General features: G+C 39.0%; 1 protein-coding gene across 1 annotated transcript in view; it reads left to right on the top strand.

The window, feature by feature from the left end:
* The window catches only part of LOC120535260 (cholesteryl ester transfer protein, plasma), a 69,051-nt gene that overhangs the window by 15,246 nt on the left and 28,302 nt on the right, over positions 1-25,503 (top strand). Inside the window, exons 2-5 of the mRNA XM_039762981.1 lie at positions 8,705-8,819; positions 11,000-11,131; positions 12,884-12,954; positions 24,348-24,438. Coding sequence (XP_039618915.1) covers positions 8,705-8,819; positions 11,000-11,131; positions 12,884-12,954; positions 24,348-24,438 — 409 coding nt within the window. The remainder of the gene's footprint in view (positions 1-8,704; positions 8,820-10,999; positions 11,132-12,883; positions 12,955-24,347; positions 24,439-25,503) is intronic.

The following is a 25,503-nucleotide window of genomic DNA, read 5'->3' as shown; positions in this document are numbered from 1 at the left end:
ATATCGCAGATGATGAATGGTACATGAGAAAATGGCGTTTTTATACAGAAAACAAAACGGAGATGGGAAATGATTTGGCGGGATATGACGTCAATGCTGTGGGACGGATACATCATCAACATAGGACCGGAAGTGATTCATCAGAATGAGTTGGATGTGTCGTCAATAGAAAGCGCCGGAGGTATTGTCAATATATGAGCCAGGAGTGACATCTTGGTGGCCATTTTGGAACCCGGAAGTAAGTATTCTATTTTTCTTTGGATTTCCTGATGAGAAGAACAAGAGAGTCAGATTAGTACCGTATGCTAACCATTTGTCTTGCGATGTTTCACTCACCTGTAGGCTCTTTGACTGCCTCCTAAGCACATGTGACGTGTGTGTATATATATATATATATATATATATATATATACAGTATATATATATATATATATATATATATTGCTTAAGGGCTCTATCAAGGTATGTAATAACCTGCTGGGTCATCTCCTTCTGTCCCCATAGCACTTAGAAACCTCCCGGTGAGCTTCTGAGCAGGCTGACCCCCGACCCTTTTGTAGCTCAAACACAAGGGAGAAGATGCCTAAGGAGCATTCTTTTTTGTTTATTTTTTTGAGTATTAAACATGATGTCCTATTTGACACTTCAAAATTTCTTCTGGAGACTTGACATTCCTGCAGCCGGCCTCAGTATTCACGAGTACACATATTGTACACTTTATATTTACAGTATATATACATCTCTCTATTATAATAAAAAACTCTTGGGACGAGGTGTTACTTTCCCAGAGAGACACTTTTATGTCCTGCGAGATGAGACTTTGTGCCAAGAGATTTAACCATGGCCGGGCACAGAAATAAAAGACAAAGAGTAGATGACAAAGTAGAACGTTGTTCAAAAATGTTGCCGCAATACACATGCAGAGCAGGTTAGAGATAATGGAAGTACGAAAATTCGAAAGTCTTAAAAAAATGATAGTAAAGATCGCATTAGTGCAAACAAACGGAAATTATTACTCAGTGAAATATCGGAACAGTGAAAAGAGATCGAATATATTGTTCGGATTTAAACTTTAAGTTGGAGACTTGTAGGCCGTCTAATTTGTGTTGCCATAAGGAAAAAGTAGTGTTTCTTCCCAATGAAGAGGTATATCCGCAAGAATTAAAAGATTTGTTGTTTGGCGAAAGTGAAATCCCGCAAGAGAAAATTTCAAGCCCCACGAGACAAGACTTTATAAAAGGAGATTTGGAAAAGTCCTGCCCACATCTCAAACATTTACAACCACGCACACGGTTCAATCATTTCTCATTTGTGTGAATGCTATTGTCAGACACAGTTCGTGTAGAGAGAAAGAAACAATATTCACTCACGGGCAGTTATATGTTGCGTTGTCACAATGTAATTTCAAACATGGAATCAAAATTCAATACGATATTGACAAAAAGGTAAGAGCGAAATGAGATTGAATATATGGAAATAGGTGATATGACAGAAGTATGCAGATATTGTTTTGCTTTAAACTTTAAGTCAGAGACTTGTAGATCATCTAATTCGTGTTGCCATCAGGGAAAAGGAGTGTTTCTTCCCAAGGAAGAGGCTTATCCACGAGAATTAAAAGTTTTGTTGTTTGGTGAAAGTGAAATCCACATACACAAGTGACAGAGACGTGAAGTTGCTGGCGCGTAGCGCAGGCCGGCGGGGGGTTGGCAAGCGAAGCGAGCAGGGGGTGAAGCCCCCTAGTACTATATATAAATATATACAGTATGTACTTATAGCAGTGGTTTTCAACCTGTGGGGTGGGCCCTCCTAGGGGGGCGCGAAGAAACGAAAAGGGGGGTGCGAAGATGTGAAAAAAAGAAAACAAGAATCAAAAATATGAAAAAAACATCTGTTGAAACCAAAACAAATGAACTTAAACTACATTCTGATACTAGAACAATAAATATAGAGTTAGATAAATGTCGATAAAAGTTAAGTAGGTATAATAAAATATGCATCTACATTTCAAAAAAATGTTAGGGGGGGCGCGATTAAAACTGTTATGAAAACTCGGGTCGCAGATACTTAAAGGTTGAGAAAAGCTGACTTATAGTACTGTGCAAAAGTCTTAGGCATTTGTGAGAATATCCTTAAAGCACAAATACTTTCTAAATAAATGCATAATATTTATTATTCAATAAATGTCCTATAAAATGCAGTTAACAAAAATATAAATACATAAATAAAATGAATATTTGAAGCGAACATCCTTTGCCTTAAAAACAGCTTGAATTCTTTTAGGTCCACTTGCATGCAGATTCTGAAGGCACTTGCATAGCTGGTTGTCCCAAGCGTCTTGCAGAATTTGAGCTCCACTGTAGACTTTGGTTGGCGTACTTTTTTCTGTCCCTGCAAGTTGTCCCACTGGCTCAATGATCTTGCAGGAGTTCCTGTTTCTTTTTTCACTGAGTTTGGATGGGTGTTTGTGATCCTTGTGATGCTGTGGATTGAAGTTGGGACCAATTACACACATCTCTGATGTAGGCCCTCCAAACAGCAGGGAAAACTTGGGGTTGGTGGCAGAATTGGCACTCCAGCTACCATTAAAAAAAACCTCACATTGGTTCCATTCCATTTGAATTAGTGTGGTGCTGAGGTGTCACCCATTGCATGGCTGTACTCGGGTCCTAATCCTCAGTTGGTTTGTCATGTGGTGGGTGCGGCAATGCATTGTATCAGCACATGCTCCTAACCTCTCTCTCTCTCTGATGTATTGCATCGCAATATGGATAAGAATTTACATTTAGTTCTCAGCAGTGAGGGGGCTATCAATTTTGATCAACTCTTTTTGTGGAAATGCTGCCCCAAACCTCCACCAAGCAACACTGTTGCCTGCAGACATTCATCCATGCACCATTCTCCAGTCACTTGGTTGACACATTTTCAATTCTCCCAGAAGAGCTAGAAGAAGTGGCCGGAAAGAGGGAAGTCTGGGCCTCTCTGCTCAAGCTGCTACCCCTGCGACCCGACCTCGGATAAGCGGAAGAGGATGGATGGATGGATCAATCTAGAACACCTTCTTCCACTATTTTTGCAGATCAGATCATGTATAGATGAGTCATTGAGGCTTCATTGCCTCCTCAGAGAAATTACTTGTTAATCACAACTCTTCCATTAATTACAATTTCTCCATGAGGGCCACTACCAGGATCCCAGTGGTTTCTGTCAGTTCTAAGCTGATAGTTACCCCAGACATCTCCTAATTTCAAAAAGAAATAAACTTAAAGCATTTGCTACATTTACCACAGCTTGACCTTGAGCGGAGAGAGTGCATTTTTTCTGCACCCTCTAGGTGTTCTAAATTTGTCGTTGCAATTCCGCAATTCATACTCATTCAACTTAAATTAAAGTATAGAGTGGTGTACAAAAAAAAGATTTCAATTTGGACATTAATTAAAATATTTTGTTGTTTTTATAATCTTGTAATTCTGATGCTTTAATCAATTTTAATACAGATTGTTCAACGAAAGGATAACAAGAAAAACAAAAGAATATTTTATTTAAGGTCAAAATTAAGTTTTTTAAATATTGGATTGTTTTTTTTCTTAGTCTGAACCCATTTTTTTATAAAATTAAAAACCGTTTATGGTCTTACCTGTATTTATAAATGAAGTCCATGCGCCTGTCCTTCTCCATGAAAATCTCCATCACCTTCTTGTATCATTCCTCCTTATTTTCCTTTAGTTTTAAAAATCGTAATCTTCCATTTTGGCAGTCAGTCAGAACAAAAAATGAAAAATAAATGGACCACTGCAGTGCACTTGACTTTCTGATATCGCTAACTTATTGGCGCTTAGAGACTCTGAGTAGAAGAACAGCAGCAATGAGGACCTGTTGGGCTCACAAGCGCCCCCTTCAGGGCTGCACGGTACTGTCTGCCACACCTTGTGCCTGTTCACTGCGGTTTTATGTCCAATCAGCAAGACTAAATATGTCACACCCATTCATTAAAGATATTAGCCAGAATGTGGAAAGTCACGGAGTATAATAAACGTGTCTGCAAACATTATATTGGCGACATACAGAGAGACAGCAGCAGGCAGCACCAATTGCCTGCGTCATTCCAATGTGTGAGGGAGAGCACAATCAGAGGTGAGGTGAGGCTCGTCACTGCTGCACCTTGTGTTTCTCCCTCATATTTGAACAGGAAATGTGCCAATTCAGCGATTTTGACTATAAAAATGATCACAATTATTGGAATCATACAGAAAACAAATTTATAGCACAGAGTGGACACATTTATTTTATATTATCATTATTAGTTGTTTTACTTTTCATGATGCCTCACCTGCCTCCCCTGACCACATGTCCCTGCACTACACTATTATTTCCACGGAACACCTGTTTAGCTGTCATGGCACACCATTGTGCTGGTTAAAAACACTGTTCTATATGACTGCAGATACTTTCATGCCACTTGCATTCTTCAGAAAAGATGTTTTAGGTCTTATAACCTTGTTGTTATTCAGAATGCATGACACTTGGAAACAGCAAACGGGGAAGCAAAAGAAGGCATCTCTGACACCATTTCCAGTTAGCCAACTCCGTTTATCATAACAAGAGTGGAAAAAGTCTGCGCGTAAGCTCATCTTCAATCACTTGCTACTGCTTAATTCTTACGTATGTCAGGTCAGTCTTCTTTTTTTTTTCTTCAAGTGAATAATTTAGCAAGGGTTAAATTTTCCTTAATTTCTGAAGTTCCATTTGAAGTTGCTATCTCCCTAAAGTCGCACTCGTTCATCTGTAGTTAGGTTAATGGTGGGTGTGAACTGTGAACCATTGACGTGAACATGAAATAGTGTGTCAATGATTGTCCTATCATGTTAGATGAAAAAAATAAAACAATACAAATTCACTGTCAATAAATGTGGGAATCTCCACAGTGCAGAGAGGTGCGTCCCTGGAAAGATCTGAAAGCAACCAATTAAAGGGGAGCCTCAGCTTGCCAAAAGATCAAGGACTTCCATACACTCTCATCTGGCAAGCTCCTTTCTCTCCGGAAATACAGCTGTTCACACAGAATTATAATTTTTTTATTCACACAGAAATGAAACAAATACAATTTGGAACCAGTTTTTAATAAATGTTGACATGCACTGATGCCAGACACACTGTGCAAATAAACACATTTATTTCATGATTATTTCACATTACCTAATTAATTTTAAGTATAGTTTTTTAAATATTTGGTGGGGGAAAGGCCCCTCAGTGGCCCACATTACAAACCACGACTGCAAAACAAGCGGTTTAACTGACTCCAGACCTCAGCCCCAGTGAAATGCTTTAAACATCTTAGTGATACAATCTAAGCCCTTTTAAAATAACCAGCAATTTGTGTATTGAGAAAACAGAGTTGTAGAAGGCACACAGTTGTACAGTAAATCTGACATAATATCTGCTTTTTCTTTAGAAGTCTGTCACTTATGTCAGTGAACAATTTCTGGGTCTTTGTTCAGTCTTCAGCATATCTGGCCTCACAGATTGAGTACTAAATAGAATAGAATTGAATAATGTTAGTGCTTTTAAATGAAGGGGTCAAAGTTCAGGATTATAATTAAAATGAAAATAGGTCTTTTTCCAAGAATATTCAAGCAGATTAAAGTACTTTGACAGGCTGTATTCTGTCTACATTGATACTTGCAATGTGTACCACTGACCTGGAGCAGCATGGTGGTGTGGTGGTTGATGTCTCTGTCTCATAGAGCCGGCTGCGTTTGAGTCCTGCACCTAGTTGTTGTCCTTGCGTTATCTGTGTGGCGGTGTGGACTCCCTTGTGTTTCTCTCACACCCAAAAGATATGCAGGTTGTGTTTACTTCAGAAATGGCAACTGACGTAGTGTACCATAGGTTAGGGGATGTTCAATAAATAAGCTCTGCATCCTGTTCAAGGCCATTATGTAAGAAATGACTAAGAGCTTAATGATCTTTACTCTGCTATCAAGTCTGAGGGTGACACTGTGTTGATAGCAGACATATCTAAGGAGGATGAAAGCCCTTATTTAAATTATGTGAATTAAAAGGACAAAGCAGTGCTGGACAAAATCAAGAGAAGAGTGGCTAGGCTGAATTCAGGATTACATGGGAATAGTTAGGAGGAAAGACTAAAGGAGCTGAGCCTTTTAAGTTTATGCAAAAGGAGATTTAGAGGAGGGGCAGCACGGTGGTGCAGTGGTAGCGCTGCTGCTGCCTCGCAGTTAGGAGACCTGGGTTCGCTTCACGGGTCCTCCCTGCGTGGAGTTTGCATGTTCTCCCCGTGTCTGCGTGGGTTTCCTCCCACAATCCAAAGACATGCAGGTTAGGTGGTTTGGCGATTCTAAATTGGCCCTAGTGTGTGCTTGGTGTGTTTGTGTGTGTCCTGCAGTGGGTTGGCACCCTGCTCAGGATTGGTTCCTGCCTTGTTGGCTGGGATTGGCTCCAGCAGACCCTTGTGACCCTGTATTCGGATTCAGCAGGTTGGAAAATGGATGGATGGATGGATGAGATTTAGAGGTGACATGATTCAAGTGTTTACAATTATGAAGGAATCAGTATAGTGGATCAGGACAGTTATTTTAAAATGAGTTCATCAAGAACACGGGGACACAGTTGGAAACTTGTTAAGGGTAAATTTCACAGAAACATAAGGAGGTTTTTCTTTATACTTAGAACTACAGACACATAGAATAAGCTACCAAGTAAACAGTAGGACTTTAGGGACTTTCAAAACTAGATGTGAGGTTATTTTAGAATTACTAGGGTGCATCGCCCCCTGCTCGCTTGGCTTGGCAACCCCCCAGCCTGCACTACGCAGCAGCAGCCACTTTGTGTTTCTGCCGCTTACATATGTGGATTTCACTTTCACCAAACAACAAATCGTTTAATTCCTGCGGATACGCCTCTTCATTGGAAAGAAACACTACTTTTCCCTGGTGGCAAAACAAATTAGACAATATACAAGAATCCGACTTAAAGTTTAAAGTCAAACAATAGCTACATACTTCTGTTTTATCACCTATGTGCATATATTCGATCTCTTTTTGCTGTTCCATTATTTCATAATAATTTCCATTTTCTAGCGGCAATGCAATCTTTTTTAGTACTTTCATAATTTCTAACCTGCTCTGCATGTGTATCGCGCCAACATTTTTGAACCTCTTTGTGACGTTCAGCTGTGTCTTCTACTCTTTGTCTATTATTTCCGACCTTGCTTGGAGCTGTGAGTGCAGGAACTGTGTCTGAAAATAGCATTCACATGAAAGAGAAGTGAGTGGACCGTGGGCGTGGTTGTAAATGTTTGAGAGGAAGGCTGGACTTGTCAAAATCTCTTGTCAAAAAGTCTTGTCTCGCAGGACCTGAAATTACTTCTCGACAAAGTCTTTTCCCAGGATTTTCTTTAATAATAGAAAGATGTGGATAGGACTGGAGAGTTTTGTTGGGCCAAATGGCCTATTCTCATCTAGATTGTTCTAACATTGTAATATTTGGTGGGAAGATGCAAGTATATCTATTTCTGTGAATGTCATAAAAATTAGAGAAATGGTATTTTACTGATACAGAAATCTGTATATAGTTTTTGGAGAGGAGATGAAAATAGGAGGTGAATGTAAATATCAATAATAGTCTGAGCTAAATGAACAAAATGCAAACAAGACTAATTTCTCCTCTGTAAACTAAGATTATTCAAAGTCAACAGAGGCACCACGGTGATGACAGCCATTCCTTACACTCAAATGAGCTGAACTGGTGGGAGTGGGTGGACTGGATGCTTTAAAGTCCAGCAAATCTTACCAGAAATTCTTTCTTCCCAGTACCATTCATCTGACTAACAAAAAAAATATATATCAGTGGTATTGCGAATCATTTAGGAGTTTGGAAAGTAAGCATATGTCCTGGCAACGCCTTTGTCTATTGACATAGTAATCAAAGCTAAATAGTGCTCTAAAATAATTTGCTTTTACTAAGAGGCTTTTAACTTATTGTCCATATGTGCCTTTGCTCTTCTTTGTTTTTATTGTGTAAATATGACTAAAAGCTTTTTGCAGATTTAGACTACTTACATAATACTACATTTTTGTTTAAAAACGCAAAATGACATAAGTCTCAGTTTTCTCCTTTTGTCCATTCTACCCCAGAATTTTTAACCCCTCAAAATGGAGACTTTGAAAAGACTCTCCAGAGCCGTATATTTTGAAAATGCAGGCTCACCATTGCAATGTGGAAGGGTGAAAACAGACTTTCGGTGAAACAGACACTAATATTACGTGCATATTACGTGCTCATTCCTTAATCTTCACTGTTCATGGACGAAAACCATATTCCCACACAGCCGACACAGAAAAGCTGGTTTCCATACTGTTTATTGAGTTGCTTATCTGTAAGATTTTAAATTGTGTTTCGTACAGTTTGAATGCTGCATTCATATGCAAAATGCAAATACCATTTTTAAATGAAACATAGTAGTGTGGATGTAGCCTAAATGAAAAAGAGCACATGTGTCTCTGAATGGCTTAAAATGGGGTAGGAATGAAAACTCCAATGTACAGTATGTGTGTGTTGGTGATACTCTATATGTCCACATGCATATTTTAGATGCAATGCTATACGTGGGTTCTGTATATGAATTGTGTATTGATTGTATATGAAAAGTAAAACTCAAATTTATAAGAGCTGTTATTTTTTATTGCAGTAAATGAGCAGACCACTCAAGTAATCCAAGCAGCCTTTAAACATGCAAAGTATCCTGACATGAAAGGAGAAAAATCGGTTATGTTTATTGGAAAGGTATCATATGGATTAAATAAGTAAGTATGATTTATCATAATTTCTTTGATTTTGACACATGTTCAACAATGTGGACATCCTTTGAAAAATGTTAAATTATACAGCCTTATACATGTCTAAATATTGATAATAATATACTCAGGATCAAGATAGCTGCTCTGTTTGGTTGTAGGGAATTCCAACAAAGTACAGGCAGTGCTTCAGTGTTATCTATTTTTTTTTATGTTGCAGAACATAACTTTTTTGCCGATAAAGATCATTGAGTCTACCTGTCACAACTTAAACATTCAAATGGCCCAAATAACGTGATTCATCTTTGTCATCTTCAGTGTAGCTGCCACAGAGAGTTTTACAAGACATCTGCATGATGTATTACTCCCTTGCAGACCCTAGGATAACCTGATAAAAGGAAGCTGTTGAAGAGACCCCTCTGGACAGGCTCACTTTACTCACCTGATTCTTGGTGATCAGATGCAAGTGCCTGCCTATACTAACTAGCTAAAAAATGACACTGTATTAGTGGAAAAAAAAGACAATAATGCAGTTGGAAAACATCACAAAGAAGGTCTCCAATATGGATTGGAAAAGTTGACAGATGTTTCTGTGTTTTCAAGCTAATTTTTATAGAAAAGGCCTCTGTAATCGCTTTTAATCATACACACTGTGAGCATGGGTCCGAACACCATCAGAATAACACTAGCACTATACCAAAACACACGTTTATTTTCAAATAAATAAAGTCTGCCCAACACACAGTGCTCCCAACACCAATCACCCTCCACATGGGCCTCTCTTTCAGTCTCCATGGGTCGCCCACCTGGATGTGCTGCAGGTGCCTAATGACACTCTTCCAGCAGCACTTCCTGGTGTGGCAGATGTGCTGCCCTTGCACCCAGAAGCATTCCGGGCATCCCTGGAAGGTCCTTCCTTCAACTTCCCAGGTGTGGCAGAAGTGTCAATCTCCCAGGCTCCACGATGCTTGGGGCTCCCCCTGGCGGTCGCCATGGGCCCCAGTGGGGTTGAGCCTCCTTGCTCCTTCCCTGTAGTCCCCTCGACATCTAGGGCGGTTGTCCCCTCGTGGCCTGGGGAACGTATAGACCACCTCCCGGTCCTTCCAGGCGTCCTGGCTGGGTCTGACCCCCAGCCTCCTGTGACAGCACATACAATGCACAACCATTAAAAGAATGAGCAATGAGCACAAGCATAACAAAGGCTATGGTGTTGACATGATGGTGTGATAATCTTGCACCCATGGAATGCAGGAAACTGTCAGCCATTCATAATGGCAGGAAAACTTAAGAAATAAATATTTGAAAATTTGAAAAGTATAAAATCACATTAGATTGTTGGACCCAACTGCAACATCATTCATACTGATAATCATGGTGTCCTAGTATCTCACCCCACCATATCTGAAGTTGTCATGTTCTCTACTTTCACTGTATAGCCCCAGCAGAGCTGCGCTGAGACTTAGTTATGCCTTTTGTACCTTTGAATGAGCTAATTTTGCTAGTAATGGTGCTGATGACATGTCTATGCCCAACTTATCATGATACAGTTTTGTTACTTGTTGTTGCATTAGATTACAATTACAGCACATATTCATATTGAGTTATTCTACTTGAGGTACATTTTCATAGGTTACATTACCTAAACCTTCAGCAATAAGGGCAAAATTTTATCATAATAAAAAGAAGCTTTGCTGCTTGAAATACAGTAGCAGAACCATTGAAGACCACAGATCCATCCATGTTCTGTACCCAGTTTGTCCAATTTAGAGTCACAAGGGTAAAAGATAGGAGCCAACACTGGATTAGAATACCAATCCAACTCTGAGGAGTACACTTACACACCTGCATACACACACATTCAAAACCAGTTAAAACACACATCATTTGGTATATGAGAAGAAAATGGACAGCCTGGAGAAGACTGTGCTAGAGTTCAAGATTTCAACCTAATCTTCTGGAGCTGGGATAATCTACGCCACTGAAGTGGTAAAAAAATAATTCTAATAATAATTAGTTTTTTAATTTGTTTGTAAACCACACTGGAAATATGTAAAATTAAATATGAACATCATTTTTTTCTTTGTGGATTTATAATATATAAAGAGGCCTGGCTGTTGCTTTGCCTTATTTACACATTTCTACATTGATGATATTTTTTCTTTTTTCCTTTTGTCTTCTTTTTTTACCAGTTTAGAAATTTTCAATCTCTCAATTGGAAAAAGTGAAGTGGATCTCATACAAGATGGTGTCATTAAAGTCGACATCCACAACGTGAGTGCCTCATTCAAAGGCACTCTGTACTATGGATATGGAGGGTGGCTGTAAGTCCATACATAATTATTAATAATTATCATGACTTTCTCTATATTTACACATTTTATTAAACATGGCAGTGAAGCACTGTCTAATTAAATGCACAGAGAGACATTCATAGAACTGAAATAGAAAGGCAGCGTGTGACTTGAAGTTCAAGTCCTTGGTCACCATAGTGAGACATTTGCTCTTTCTAATTTCTCTACTCCAGGTCTGTTTATTTCAGTAGGATAACCTGTCATGTTCAAGTTCTATATTCATGTAACAATACCCATAATGCTTCTGACTCTCTCTGGTCATAAAAGATCCCTGGGAATCTTTCGTAAAGAGCAGGGTGTGATGCCATCGCTAAATTGCCCTCCATGGCCTAGTCATTCTGTCCCCCTTAATCATCACCTCTATTAATCTACCTCTATTAGTTTAAAAGGCAGCTTTTGCCACTCGCAATATGGCGGATGCGCTGACGTATCGTGTCGACTGGGCAACACAGTGAATGCGGTGTCTATCTATGTCTGTCTATAGCCACAGGATGTCCTGGGGGAGGTATATATATATATTGTAAACAAGGCGCTATATAGCGCCCGACCCGGCACAGACTTACACAGAGGCACGTGTTCACACTCAAAGGTTTTTATTTCTTTTTTCTTCAGCCGTGTGACACGTCTTCCCCGTGCCACACAGCCCAAACACAGTCCCAAGCACCAAACCAACACAAAACCAAACTTTCCTGCTCCACCACTCCTCCCAGGCAACCTCGTCCTCTTCCTCCCGATTCTGGCCTCGATTGCTGGGAGGCAGGCCCTTTTATGCCCCACCCTGGAGTGATCCAGGTGCCTGACCAGCTGGTCTTAATTGCACCTCGGGTGGGGCTGATAAACCGTCCAGTGTGGTGGCTGGATCTCTGCAACACCCCCTAGCGGCCACCCCATCTCCCAACCGGGCTGTTGTGGTGGACTCCATGTCCCATGGAGCCACGGGGGAGATTGAGGAGGAATCCACTGCCAGGGAGACTGCCCCAAGCGCCCCGGGGGAGGTATTGCAAAGTCCATGATGGCTCCCCCGGGACGTATACATCAGAGGCGTCCCGGCCGGGCATGGGAGCCGGCTGTCCGTCACAATATATATATATATATATATATATATATATATATAGATTTATATATATATATATATATATATATATTATATATATATATATATATATATATATATATATATATATATATATATATATATATATATATATATATATATATATATATATATATATATATCCTGGAAGGCATCCCATGTATTCAGTAAAGTCTGAATATACAGAGTCGAGTCTAATACATACAGTAAATTATATTGTACTGTATTTGCCTTGAATTTCAAAATATAGTGTGAAATGCAATATTTTTGATATATAAACTGTAATATACGCTAACCCTATATATCAGAGTTAACTGTATATTTTCGAATTTCACACTGGATCTCAGATTTCACTGGCATAGACCCTTACATATACAAATGCACATGACAGGTTCACTCCTAGATATGCCTCTGATAGTCTTTTTGTTACCAATTAACATTAAGTATAAATGTGCTATTGTTCATTAAGGTATAATTGCTGACATAGTTCAAGAATATCTTCCTAAAGCCATAAATTCATCTTTTCCTTTTCTTTCTATGTACTAAGACCCAAATCTAAAATGTGGACTTGCTAGGTGATGGGCAGCATGGATTTGGTATATTGTGAATTCTTTGTGTTCCTTTCACAGCGTTAATGTGGGCCACTCTGTTGACTTCGAAATTGAGTCTCATATAGACCTGCAGGTGAACACCAGGCTATGTAAGTATTAATGAGGGATGAACCTGAGAGGTTTCACTGTACTGCTTTATTTGCTTTTTCTTAGTCTATTCCATGACTTTCTTAGGACCATGTTCTTTGCTGACATTAAAAGTGTCCAATGTATTTTCATGGCTTAATAAAAATGCCCTGATTGGGCAATTCACATTCAAGCCATGACTGAATTCAGTTCCCTTTTGTGTAGAACTAGTGCATTATGAAACTCTACCTGAAAAAAGAAAGTGTGTCAGGGCAGACAGAGAAAAGTGATCAAGTGAGACAAAGCTGGCATGAATAGATAAAGGAAGTTCTGTTAAAGAAATAAGATCGTTTAGAACAATGCCCATGACAGACTATCTGGTAGAGATCAATAGAAGTAGGATGCGAAAGCAAACTGGAGACAAAGATGTCACCTGGGAATAGCTGCAGAAATACTTCTGTTTACCACTGCCTAGGAGACTGCACCACAAGACGATCTGAAGCGTTTTGTGTCACGTTAAGCATTTGCTTAGACATTAGTGCTGCACATTTAGCTTATGGAAAACCTTTACATATCAGTAACAGATTTGCATGACCTACACTAGTATCCTGGTCCAGGAGTGTGGTAGTGCTGGAGTGACTTTAAACCTATTATCCTGTGATGTGAACTGTAGCTGGTATGCTTGAATGAAGGTTATGGTAAACCTTTTTATTGTTAAGCTGTAGCTCACAGTTTGCACATTTTATGCAAGTGAGTTTTTTTGAGTTTCCTGCATTGTAGAGATAAAGGGCTGGTGAAAAATAATTTAAAGATAAACCAGCAATGCATGTTCTAGGGTGCTGTCCAGTGAATGCTGTGCTGATTCATGTTTAAAAGTGCTTAGTAAATGCTTCTACTACCCGATACCACTCAGTGAGGGAGAACACCTAACAGGCCTAATGGTCCTCAAATGAGACTAAAGAGAGCTATGGCTGTGTCACAACTCATTTCTGTGTATTGAAACACCCTGCAGAATCTGGATGAGATGTAAAACCGATCCATAGACATCCTTTGTAAAGAGCAGGGCATATCGTGATGTCCAGGCTAAATTGTCCTCCATGGCCTAGTCATTCTGGCCCCACAATCATCTGCTATCTCTAATTCTCTATCTCTTTCACCACTTCACCACCTAACAGCTAATGTGTGGTGAGCATAATGACGCAAAAATGGCTGCAAGCACATCAACCAGGTGGATGCTACACATTAGTAGTGGTTGAAGTTGCTCCCCGTTCACTATGAAAAGTGCTTTGAGTAGTGAGAACAGTGCTGTCAAAATGTAAATAATTATTATTAGAATACAAGAAAACTAGACTTTTAGCTTCATAGTTTAATGTGTAAATTAAACACAAAGACAACGTCAAAGGTTTGGGGGAATCCCCCCGTATACTGTAGGTGTCAGGTGAATGAATAATGTCTTTACAGACTGGAGTCCAAAACAGAACTGATTATAACAAAAAAGAGGCGGTATATATGGTCGATGGAAGGAAATGCCATCATGGGTATGTGGCATTCTGGAACCAGAAGTGACATCAGGAGTAGGCGGGATCTGATGGACAGGAACCAGAAGTGGTGTTATCTGGGGACCGGAAATTATGGTTAGGCTGAGGTTTCTTCTGTTTTTCTGTAGAAAGAGAGGAGAAAGAGTTCGAGAACAGCACCAACCCCTGGTCCGGCAGGCAAATGTACTTATTTGAGCCCGTAAACTGTCTCCTAATCGCACGTGTAAAATTTAATTATAACAATAATGTTATAACAGCTTTGTCCAGGGCCTTATGGCCTAAATGATCGCTGTTTATTTATTAGCATAACCTTTAATCTCTCACAATTGCATGATGATAAACGTAAAATAGTAGCAGAAATGCACAGCATTACCTGGATGCATTTCAAAATTGAATTTTTCTGTAAGCTATGAGGAAAGATATACATAAAAAGGTAACATATTTTATAATAATGAACACATTTACTTAAACTGTACATTTACATTTCTTTGTAAATTATATTCTGTGTTGGCCCATTGGGTGGCTTGGTGACACTTTGTTTATCACACCTTCATAGTCTAAGGCTTGAAAGGTTCTCCGGATTTTTTTTGTCTCCAATTTCCTTCCCACATCTCAGAAATTGGCTCCATATCATACTGCTGGTATGTTTGTGAGTGGGCCCCCGAAATGCCCAGGACTAATTGCTTCCTTGCACCCAAAGTTGCTACTGCAGGCTTCAGAATCCTACATTGGTTTAGGTAGCCTTGGTAATGGATGGATTCATGTTGAATTTAAGAAATACATTAGAACTCTTAAGACACTGTTCTTTAAACTGTATCAAAATGTAAATATATTATCACACTTTTTCATGACATCAAGTGGAACAGTTCATTCTAATCAGTTTGTGGAAAAGCTAACAGGTTTAATAATAAATCTGTGATTGTGACACAGGTGACTTCCATATCTGTACTGGCTGTGACCTTCTACAGGCTTGAACAGCAGCTGCCGAGCCTCCCCCTCACTAAAGCTTTGTGGAGGTTTGTAGTAAAGTGCTGCGGCCTGCTAGCTGTAAACCACAAGCTTTACAATTCAGTATCGACTCACATTGTGACCCCAAGCAGGTATCCACACTTGCTCGTGCACTGAATAGAAGAACAATATATGAAAACAATTGTACAAGAGATCTGTATTTGTAAAGCACAGTGGGAGATGTCAGCTGTATAAAGTTGTTACATCAAATAAACTTTACATTCATTTCAGTTCTTTTTGTATAGCACGAATAACTGGATACCGTAATTTGTTTACCTTTTACTAACCTTTCCCCTAGAGCATTTGGTATTAAATAAGTAGCAGCAGAGAATACCAGGTGCTAAACAGAGACAGAAAGTGAAACGAAGACTGTTGTTTACAAAGATGTCCAGATAGCAATAGATGTTATTCTTCCAGTTAGGATTGTCCACTGATTCCTGGTGTTCCTAACACTAGACTTGTTAGTTTGTGTTTTTTTAGGTTTAGTCAGTATCTAGGTAGCATGAGTCCAATTCTGTAGTCATTTGGTATTGGTCAATATGCTAGGTGGAACAGGAAGGAGCCCTTATGGCATCCCATCCAGACGTACACTAGAAAAAGAAAAGTTAACAACAATGAACAATGAATCTTTTAACATGAAAAATATTCAGCAATCAAACGAATGGGAAATTAAAGTACAAATAAAGAAAGTGAAAAATATCCTGCTATGCCTGTAGGCTTACCTTAGCAGATGTGAATCCAAATCTAAAAAGTTGGGTGTCAAGCATCTACCCAGCTCCAGGTATTATAATAATAATAATTTTACTATATATAGCACTTTATCATACATTTACATGCAGTTCAAGGTGCCTTCCACAGATTAATCAATAAAAACAAACATCGCACCACCACGGAGAGATAAAAAATTTAAAAAAGGAATGGATTAATACTGGGCACGTAATAACACTTCGAAGAACTAAACTTATATTTCAGATCACTATAGTATGATATAATTACTGGGAAACCTGATCATAAAAGGGGTTTTAGAAGTTTTTTGAAATGTTCCACCAATCTAGCCAGGTGTATTTCTATTTGTAAATTATTCTAAATTTTAGTTGCATAAGAACAGAAAGCTGTCTCACCAGTTCTTTTATGCTTAGTTCTTGGAATTACAAATAAAGCAGAATTTGCAGATCTAAGATTGTTATTTGGTACATAAAGAAACAGGCATTCTGAGATGTAGGCAAGGCAAGATCATTTAAAGCCTTATGTACAGGTAGAAGTATTTTAAAATTGATTCTAAAGGCACTTACAGCCAGCGTAAAGATACTACTAGCTGGACAGATACTAGTAGATAGTAGTAGCTCATATTTTTTTCCTTTTGGTTAAAATTCTTCCTGCTGCATTCTGGACAAGCTGTAGCCGATTTACATCCCTTTTATGTAGTCCTGATAGGACACCACTGCAGTAATCTAGGCAGCTAAATACAAAAGCACATATTAATTTTTTGTTTTCTTTAAATGTTATAATAGATCACACCCTTGCAATTTTTCTTAGATGGAAGAAAGCAGTCTTGGCAATATTAATATGCAATCTGAAATTAAGGTCAGAGTCAATAATAACATGTGAATTCTTGACCTCTGGTTTCATTCGCAGGGCCAGATGATTCATTCTATTTCTAAGATTTTGCAGTGGAGGCAGAACTTCTGCATTTCTCCCAGTTGATTCTGGGGTTCATCAGGGGTGTGTTTTTGCTCCGACTCTGTTCTGCTTGAATGGACTGGGTGTTGAGAAAGGTTGTGGGGTCCAGCGACATTCATGTCTCTGGTGACTCTTTCTATGAAGTCAGTAGACGGATTGGGAGAGCATGGGAGGTCATGAGGTCGCTGGAAAAGGGTATCTATGCAAAAGGATGAAGGTCCAAGTCTTTAGAGTCCTGGTGTTTCCTGTCTTGATATTTGTTGCGAGACATGGACATTATCCAGTGACCAGAGATGAAGACTGGACTGTGTCTCTTCGGAGAATCCTTGGGTGACACTAGTTGGACTTTGTGTCAAACGAGCAGTTGCTCACGGAGTCCCAAATGAGGCACATTGCCTGCATTGTGAGGGAGTGTCAGTTACGGCACTATTCCATGTGACATGATTCTCTGAGGGTGGTTGGGCTCACAGGATCCTCATTGTTGAGGAGCTGAGCGGCTGGACCAGGCCAAGCGGGTGCCCATGAAACACCTGGCTCCAGCAGATAGATGGTTATGACCTAGGATTCTCACTTTGGTTATTACTGCCAGTAACTAACAATTCTATTTTTTCCTTGTTTAGTTTAATGAAATTCTTATTCATCCATTCTGTTATACTAGTAAGACATTGGATTAAAGGGTTTAGAGCCTCAGTGTCATCAGGAGAAATGGATAAATAGAGCTGTGTTTTATTAGCACAGCTATGGTATTTTACATCATATTTTGAAGTTATCTGGCCTACGGAAGCACATAGAGTGACAATAACAATGGTTCCAAAATTGATCTCTGTAGTACACCATGTAGAATATCAGGTACTGTACAAACACTCCTTTCATCTCCCATTTTTCTGGACTTTCCTTCCACTATTTTAATGTTCACTATAGTCTTCCGTTGGTGCTCAAAAGACCTCCCTGTCGCTCTTCCAGGGGTGCTGGTATTTTTTCCATTTGATTTAGAAAGATCAGTGCAGAATTCTCTCTACTTTTGTCTGGGCTTACTGAACTCAGGGTCTTCAAATTTCACTAACCCTCCTGCTAAATTTAAGGAAGAGCACAGATTCACAGTTTCCTTTTTGACTGTGTAGCCTTTGCTGACCATTTATCCACCCTGGCATTTCCTCCTGTGGCCTCATTCGTGCTTTAATTTAATGACTAGGCTCTCCTGCCATTGTCCAGTCATCAGCCCCTAAGTTTCCAGGAGGTAACACATCATGTTTCCTCCAAAGTTACTTCACTCATGCTGTCACCCGTCTGATGTTCTCCAAGGGCATACAGCACACATGCAGGGCAAACTGACCTCTAGCCACCTCTGTGCTCCCGCACATTGCACGTTCTGAGCCTGTATTGGGCTAGTCTTATCTCTCTCTTTCTCTTATTGGTCTGCTTCAAGACTTAGCTTTGTCTTAAGACATCATCTGATGTCCACTTTTTAACTGTCTGCCCCTGACAGGTTGTGGCAGGGCACTGCATGGTACTCCTAGTGAAATCTGTGTCTAGTGCTGACATGGACAGGTATCCAATGCTCACAGAAAATATATTAGTGAATTTGCTTTAGGATTCATTTGAATAACCTGTTATTCAATGGCATGGCAACATGAGTTAGGCATATTTTACAATTTGTCCATGGAAGTGAAAAAGTCTTATGGAAAGTGTTCAGGAATAAAATCACCTTTTAACACAAATATTTATAGTTCTTGTAAAGTTAAAATGTGAGCAGGAATCAATACATGATTAAGCCAGTTATTTTTGGTATGAACTATGCTTTTTGGTAGGCAATAGGCCAATACTTATTGTACACATTTTAAATACACAAAACAGGGCAACTGTTTAGCTTAATGGTCCCATGACAAATGGTGTGTACTGATTTTATACAGTGTATCGCTCTATCACAAACTGACAGATCACTGCAGCCACAGGTACAGGGAGGATCTTGAAGCCTGTTGGATACATAAGTTACACAATAATTGAAATTGTGTGCATAATATTTGAAGAACGGCAATGAACTAGCAAAACACGTATTTTATGTTAATTGTGATATTCTCTACAAGGCTTTCCAAAAACAAAATTAAGAGATTTTCATTTTTTTTAAAGTGTTGGCTAACCAGTAGGTTGATTGTAAGGGAAACTTTCCATAAACTGTCTTAGTCTTTTGCACTGGCTTGCATTTCCATAAAAATGCTAAATGCTCAAATTTTAGGCAAGGTGGTATACATTTTAAGATAAAATCAATCATTAACATAAATTAAACTGAAAGTGTAAAAATGAAAAAAGATATATGTAAAGAAAATTGAACATGAACATCTACTCATTATTAAGTGGACAGTAAGCACCTTCATTTAAATGGTTTCTTTGTTTGGTGCTCTTCACTAAAGCTGATGTCACATTATGTGAGTTTTACTCACTACATACAGTATGTTAGATTTGCTGTCTGCAATCGCTGATCTCATCCTCAGAATATGCCAGTTTACAAGACTAAAAATCGCTGCTCACATAGTGATTGCTTTTTTCTGTCAGCCAATAAGTTGCTGCCTGATGGAATCAGCGGTGTATAAAACAGGTACAGCAAATTCAGCTGCAATCTCTGCCATTTTGTTTTATTCCATTCTGTCGTGGTCCATAAAACACATTAAGTAGATGAGTTTCTTTTCTTTTTGTGAGGTCCAAAACACCTGCAGTCCTTATTCCTTCTCGCTGCATTATACGCATTATACTTCTGGATGAGCATCCATTGGTTGTCAATTCTCAGGCACACAAAGCTCATCCCGGTGAATAAACACTGAAGCCTGTAACGGACTAGTTAAAGTGAGACTCTGGATATGTCACATTACATGACTGTCTTTCATGGGAACATGACCCAAACTGCCACCGACTGGCTAAAATGATGTAAATGAGGGCTTAGACTTGAAAACGCTGGAAAAGTCATGTAATGTGACATGGCCTTAAGTAGACTCAACTGTGCTGCCAGACATTTCCACCTTTAAAGGCAATGATTAAAAATAATGAAACCATTCTTCATTTACATGTAAGTGCAATATAGCAAATTTCAATTTGGTTAACATAAAAGTATGACAATATAACACAAGTAGCCGTGTAATTGAGATAAAGCTAGTTTAATATTGAGTTAATATCATACCCGGAGATAAAGGACAACTTGTCCACAGTCAGTTAGAACAGACAGTCACAGATCTTGAGACCTAAGGCTGTCTGTCCCCTCCTAGACAATCTGCAGTATAAAGAACATGCTCTGTACTGCCTAATATTAGGTTTAAATCCTTGAAGCATTGGATTTCAAGGCTCCCACTGTCTCTGTTGCATTTTCCATAAGCAGAAGTACTCATTACTTTAACAGTGTACACTACCAGGAGGCCATAGAGTCTTAAATATCCAGTCAGCTCACTTTCTAGGTTGGTGATTTTACATGAAGCAACCATCTCTGAATAAAATCTGTTCTTTACTTCTTATTATTCCCTCCCAAAGCACAAAGTTACATAATACAGCCATGCTCTTTCAACTTTTAATTTCTATTTCTGTACTGCTCTTGTTAACTTCATTACTTGAAATAGTGGGGATCGGTTTCCAGTGGGAATTTAGCAACATATTTCTTCAGTATGACTTTAACTCCCTCACAGAAAGGGAAAAACTAAAAAATAATAATAAACACTACATCCTAATGCGTAAGTAGTGACAAGGAGGTGCATGAGTGGCGCTGCTGCCTTGTGTTTAAGTCCCTCGTGCTCCTTTCATGGAGTTTGCATGTTATCTCTATCTTCATGTGGGTTTGCTGCAGTTTCTTCCCGACAGTCCAAAGACATGCAGGTGTGGAGGAGAGGTGGCGCTATATTGGCCAGTGGTGTTTGCATGTTTACCCTGCAATCAGCTGGAGCCCAATTTACTGATTGTTCCTGCCTTGCGATTGGTGCTTGCTGAGACAGGTTTCTGTTTCCCTGCAGCTCACTGCTGCATAAGTGAGTCTGAAAAATGGTACATCTACAGTATATAACAAAATGGTGGAGTGGTGGCTGTGAAGCTAGGGATCTGCACCAGCAATCTGAAAGGTTGCTGGTTTGAATCCCATAAACACCAGAAGTGACTCTACTCTGTTGGGCCCTTGAGGAAGGCCCTTAACCTGCAATTGCTTCATCCTGGGTATGACGTTAATCTGCATCCAACCCTGCAAGCAGGTCCTCCAATTTACAGGGAAACCTTGGGGGTTGGTGGCAGGATTGGCACTCCAGCCACCCTGTTCCAGGGTGGTAAGGTGTCACCTGCTGCACTCGGGTTCCAATCCAGGTGGTCCATTGTGTGGTGGGTGCAGGAACGTGCTATCAGCGCATGCTCCCAAACCTCTATATAATAAAATGCTAATATCTTTGTGAGTGTTTGGCCTCTCCAAGCAATCTGGTTGGTCAGTTTGGCTTTGATCAGTTTTGCTGTGGTTGCTCAGTCGATTGCTTTTAAGGCAAGAAACACCTGGCATGCATGAGAATATCAAAGAAAGATATACAAGGAATGCAGTGAGTTGCCTTTTAATCTTCTTCTTCTTTCAGCTGCTCCCGTTAGGAGTTGCCACTGCGGATCATCTTGTTCCATATCCTCCTGTCCTCTACATCTTACTCTGTGACACCCTGCACCTGCATGTCCTTTCTCACTACATCCATAAACCTTCTCGTAGGCCTTCCTCTGTTCCTCTTACCTGGCAGCTCTATCCTTAACATCCTTCTCCCAATATACTAATAAAGGAAAAATTCTTAAGAACACAAATTATGTTTTCATAGCAGGTAATGGGGGCCCATCTACTATTTTGGTAGTCAAAAAATGGGCACGAGCTGAATAATGTGCCTCAAAATGGGAGATTCAGAGAGGCAGGCTGTAAAGGAACACCATCGAGAGTGGAAGTGCAAGGGAAGAGAGACTAAGACACACAAGGATACCAAAGAAAGGCAGAGCAGCCAGGAACGCTGAGTGTACACATAAGGCAAGAGATGTGAAATATCAAATATGTGTAGATTTATTCTATTACCTGTCTTCAACAGGCTATGTGGCTTGCAAGTAAATAAATACACAAAACACCTGCAATTTGTGGAAGAGATGAAATTGGAAATATATTAAAGATAGAAATCTTGTCCTCAACTATGACCTCTTTGAATCAGAAACCAGGCAGGAGAAAAACAGGTTCATTGCTTCCTTTATTTACTTGAGGGAGGATCTTGTATAACAATCTACTAAGAGAGAGCTCTTAGACTTGAAATGTCTGTGTATGTGACAACTGTGCAGTCTTGCTGGGTGTAGGACATCCGCTGAGTTCTTAAATCTTCCAGAACATTCTGCGTATGACATCAACCATCCCTGAGTATATTCTTGTTCTTTGTTGTCCCCTTGACCTTTGTCTGGTTTCCTGATATGCTTGAACAGGTTTCTGACTTTTATTGACCCTTTAATACTACTACTAAGATACATGCTGGAAAGCATTACCAAAACACCTTATGTGCAGTAACTATATTACCCTTAAATGATTATATGACCCCTAAGTCTCATTTTTATTCCACAAATTAATTTGCCTGCTTTTTAAAAAGTAGTTAAATATGGTCGTTGTCCTCAGATAACAACATTGTTCATGGCTTTATTAGTTCCCTTTCCCAATGTATCTAATTTTTTAAAAACTTCCAACAATGAAAAACTTTCTGGCAATTAGAAGTCAGCTTCTTCTGCTTCTTCTTCAAGAAGAACAATGTATAAAGAAGAACTAATAAATACATTAGAAATATCATATAATACAAATGATAAAAAGTAATTAATTAGACAAAATGATCATCATAAAGACATAATAAAGTTCAAAGAGAAAGAAAACATAAACATATTGAATAGCACCTATAAAGTTAAAATGCTATGGGTTGTTCATCTGTAACACAAGAATTCGTGAACCACTGGGCCTTGAACTTTGATCTTGGTCTTAATTGAGGGCTTATGGTGTGATACTTGTAACCTGAGCCACAAATTGTAGGTGTAGACTAAGTCAGCCACATAATTGAGCTACAGTTCTTTTCACAGCAACTGTTGTGTGCAACCAGACGGTACTCTTGACCCCATACTTTAGCACTGGAATGCACTTTGTTGACTTTCATTGAACTTCTTCTAGTGCCGTCATGTCTTCTTTCATTATGGTGACCAGATTTATCCACAGTTTTCCTAATGTATCTTGCGTTTTGTACTGAACACCTTTCAATGATCTGTACTGAACACTTTTGTATGAGTTCAACATTTTATTATTCCTTATTTATATTGCCTGATGGTTATGGATTTTGTGGCCATGCGTTTATGGTCCTACTGTCACAGTGGAAACTGGACTTCTCATACCAGTTGCTAAGCACCAAAGATTGCTGCATGGACTTCAAAGCGTGAAATAGCGTGATCAGTGCATTTGGTCAACAAGACTTGTATGAACTAGCTCAGTTACAAAATACTTGTTTCAACATAAACTCTGAAATCTTTTTCAAAATTTACTTCCTGTAGGTCACCATTGCACAAATTATAATATCAAAACGTGTAAAAACTTCAACAAGAATAAGCAATTGAAATCAGCAGAATATTTACACCAAGATACCAGTTTCAGTGCTTGATGAATGCTTCTGAACAGGGGCGATTAAGAGTTCTGAATCATATCAAATGAGTCAACTAAAACTAAACCTAAAAAGGAGCTAGGATCAAAAGAATGGAAACTGTAAAACTGTAAAGTCTATATTGCCTCCATGTTTCTGACCCCTGTGCTTAGAAAAGGGAAACTGATAGCTTTGCTATAAACATTTGGAGGTTAATTTATTTACTTGTTTATTTGTTTGTTTTTATGTTTGTACCACATCTCTCTACATATTTTGCAAGTTATCTGACATGGAATCGTAAAAATAAGAATTACATATATTTGCTGCTGATGTCTCATATATCTTCATATCCTGAATTCAGTTTTCTGTTCCTGAGGCACTTTTGTCTTCCCCTGTTAATAGATGACTTAATCCATGAATTGTAAGATATTTAACACCATAAAAGAAGTAACCTTGGTGCACTGAAACTTAAGCAGGTCCATTAAGAGAGTGAAGTCTGCTCAAGTGCATTGATTTGCATGTTGTCTCAAATTCTTGATATTTTTTTTTCTCCTTCAGACTGCGGAGAAGCAAACCGTGTTGTAGCTGACACTTCAGACTGTTACCTGACCTTTCACAAGCTGCTCCTACATCTTCAAGGGGACAAACAGTAAGAGCACTTTTATTTAGGTGGCTTGTTTTCCCTTCTCAAAAGAAACAACATTATTCTAAGATCTATTGTGTTTTTGTTCAATCGGACATAACTATTAATAAAGGGAAAAATAGAAATGTCTTTTGCTTTACATGTTTTATTGTTTTTCCCAAACACAGTAGAGAGACAAGATGCTCTTATGATGGAAAATCTGGTCCTTGTGGATGTTGTGATTCTGCATCAGAAACATGATGAAAGGCTGCTGAGGCCTCCAGAAATGCCTACAAAACAGGCCAGGACATTCACTGTCCAGACCAGAACAGGCTTTCCTCTGCCCAGCTTACAGGGACCTACACGGTTCAGCCAGACCATGACCCAAAACAGGGGAGCAGGCTTTTAAAGATCAACATACTCTTAACAACTTCAGAAATGCCTCACCAGAGGGAGAAAGCTGTGAAAACTCTGGCTTTGAAGCTTCTTTATAAATTAATACATTTAGTTATAAAAACACACAATAGCAAAAATTATTCAAAAAAGAGCAAAAACGAGGTTTCCAAAAGGCAATACCACGTAGTAATATTCCAATATGCAATCCCGTAGAATAGGGGTGGGCAAAGTCATTCCTGGAGGGCCGCAGTGGCTGCAAGTTTTTGTTCCAACCCAGTTGCTTAATAAGAAGCACTTGTTGCTCAAGAAACACTTCTGCTTCATTTTAGTTGTCTCGGTCATTAAGATTTTGAACCCTTATTGCTTATTTTAGTCTTAAAGAGCTCTATTCTTGGTTTTTAATGGCTCCTTATTAGCAATACGTTGCAAATGACAAAAGAAACCAGCATTTCTCCGTTTAGCTCGTTACCATTTACACCTGTGTGTATTTATCTTGCACTATTTGGTTTAATTAAATATTTGGAAAAAAGTGAAAGATTGAGTCCATTTTAGACTTCAAATCATTTGGACGATATCCTTAGAAAGGAAAAAAAAATCTAGGATATGAGAATCACCTGACATGGCAAATTAGTCATGAAATTAAATTATTGGCAAGAATTATTTTCTAATTAAGCAACTGGGTTGGAACAAAAACCT

The sequence above is a fragment of the Polypterus senegalus genome, chromosome 9, assembly GCF_016835505.1.
Source record: "Polypterus senegalus isolate Bchr_013 chromosome 9, ASM1683550v1, whole genome shotgun sequence".
NCBI classification, from domain to species: domain Eukaryota; kingdom Metazoa; phylum Chordata; class Cladistia; order Polypteriformes; family Polypteridae; genus Polypterus; species Polypterus senegalus.
This window is presented reverse-complemented; position numbering and strand designations above follow the sequence as displayed.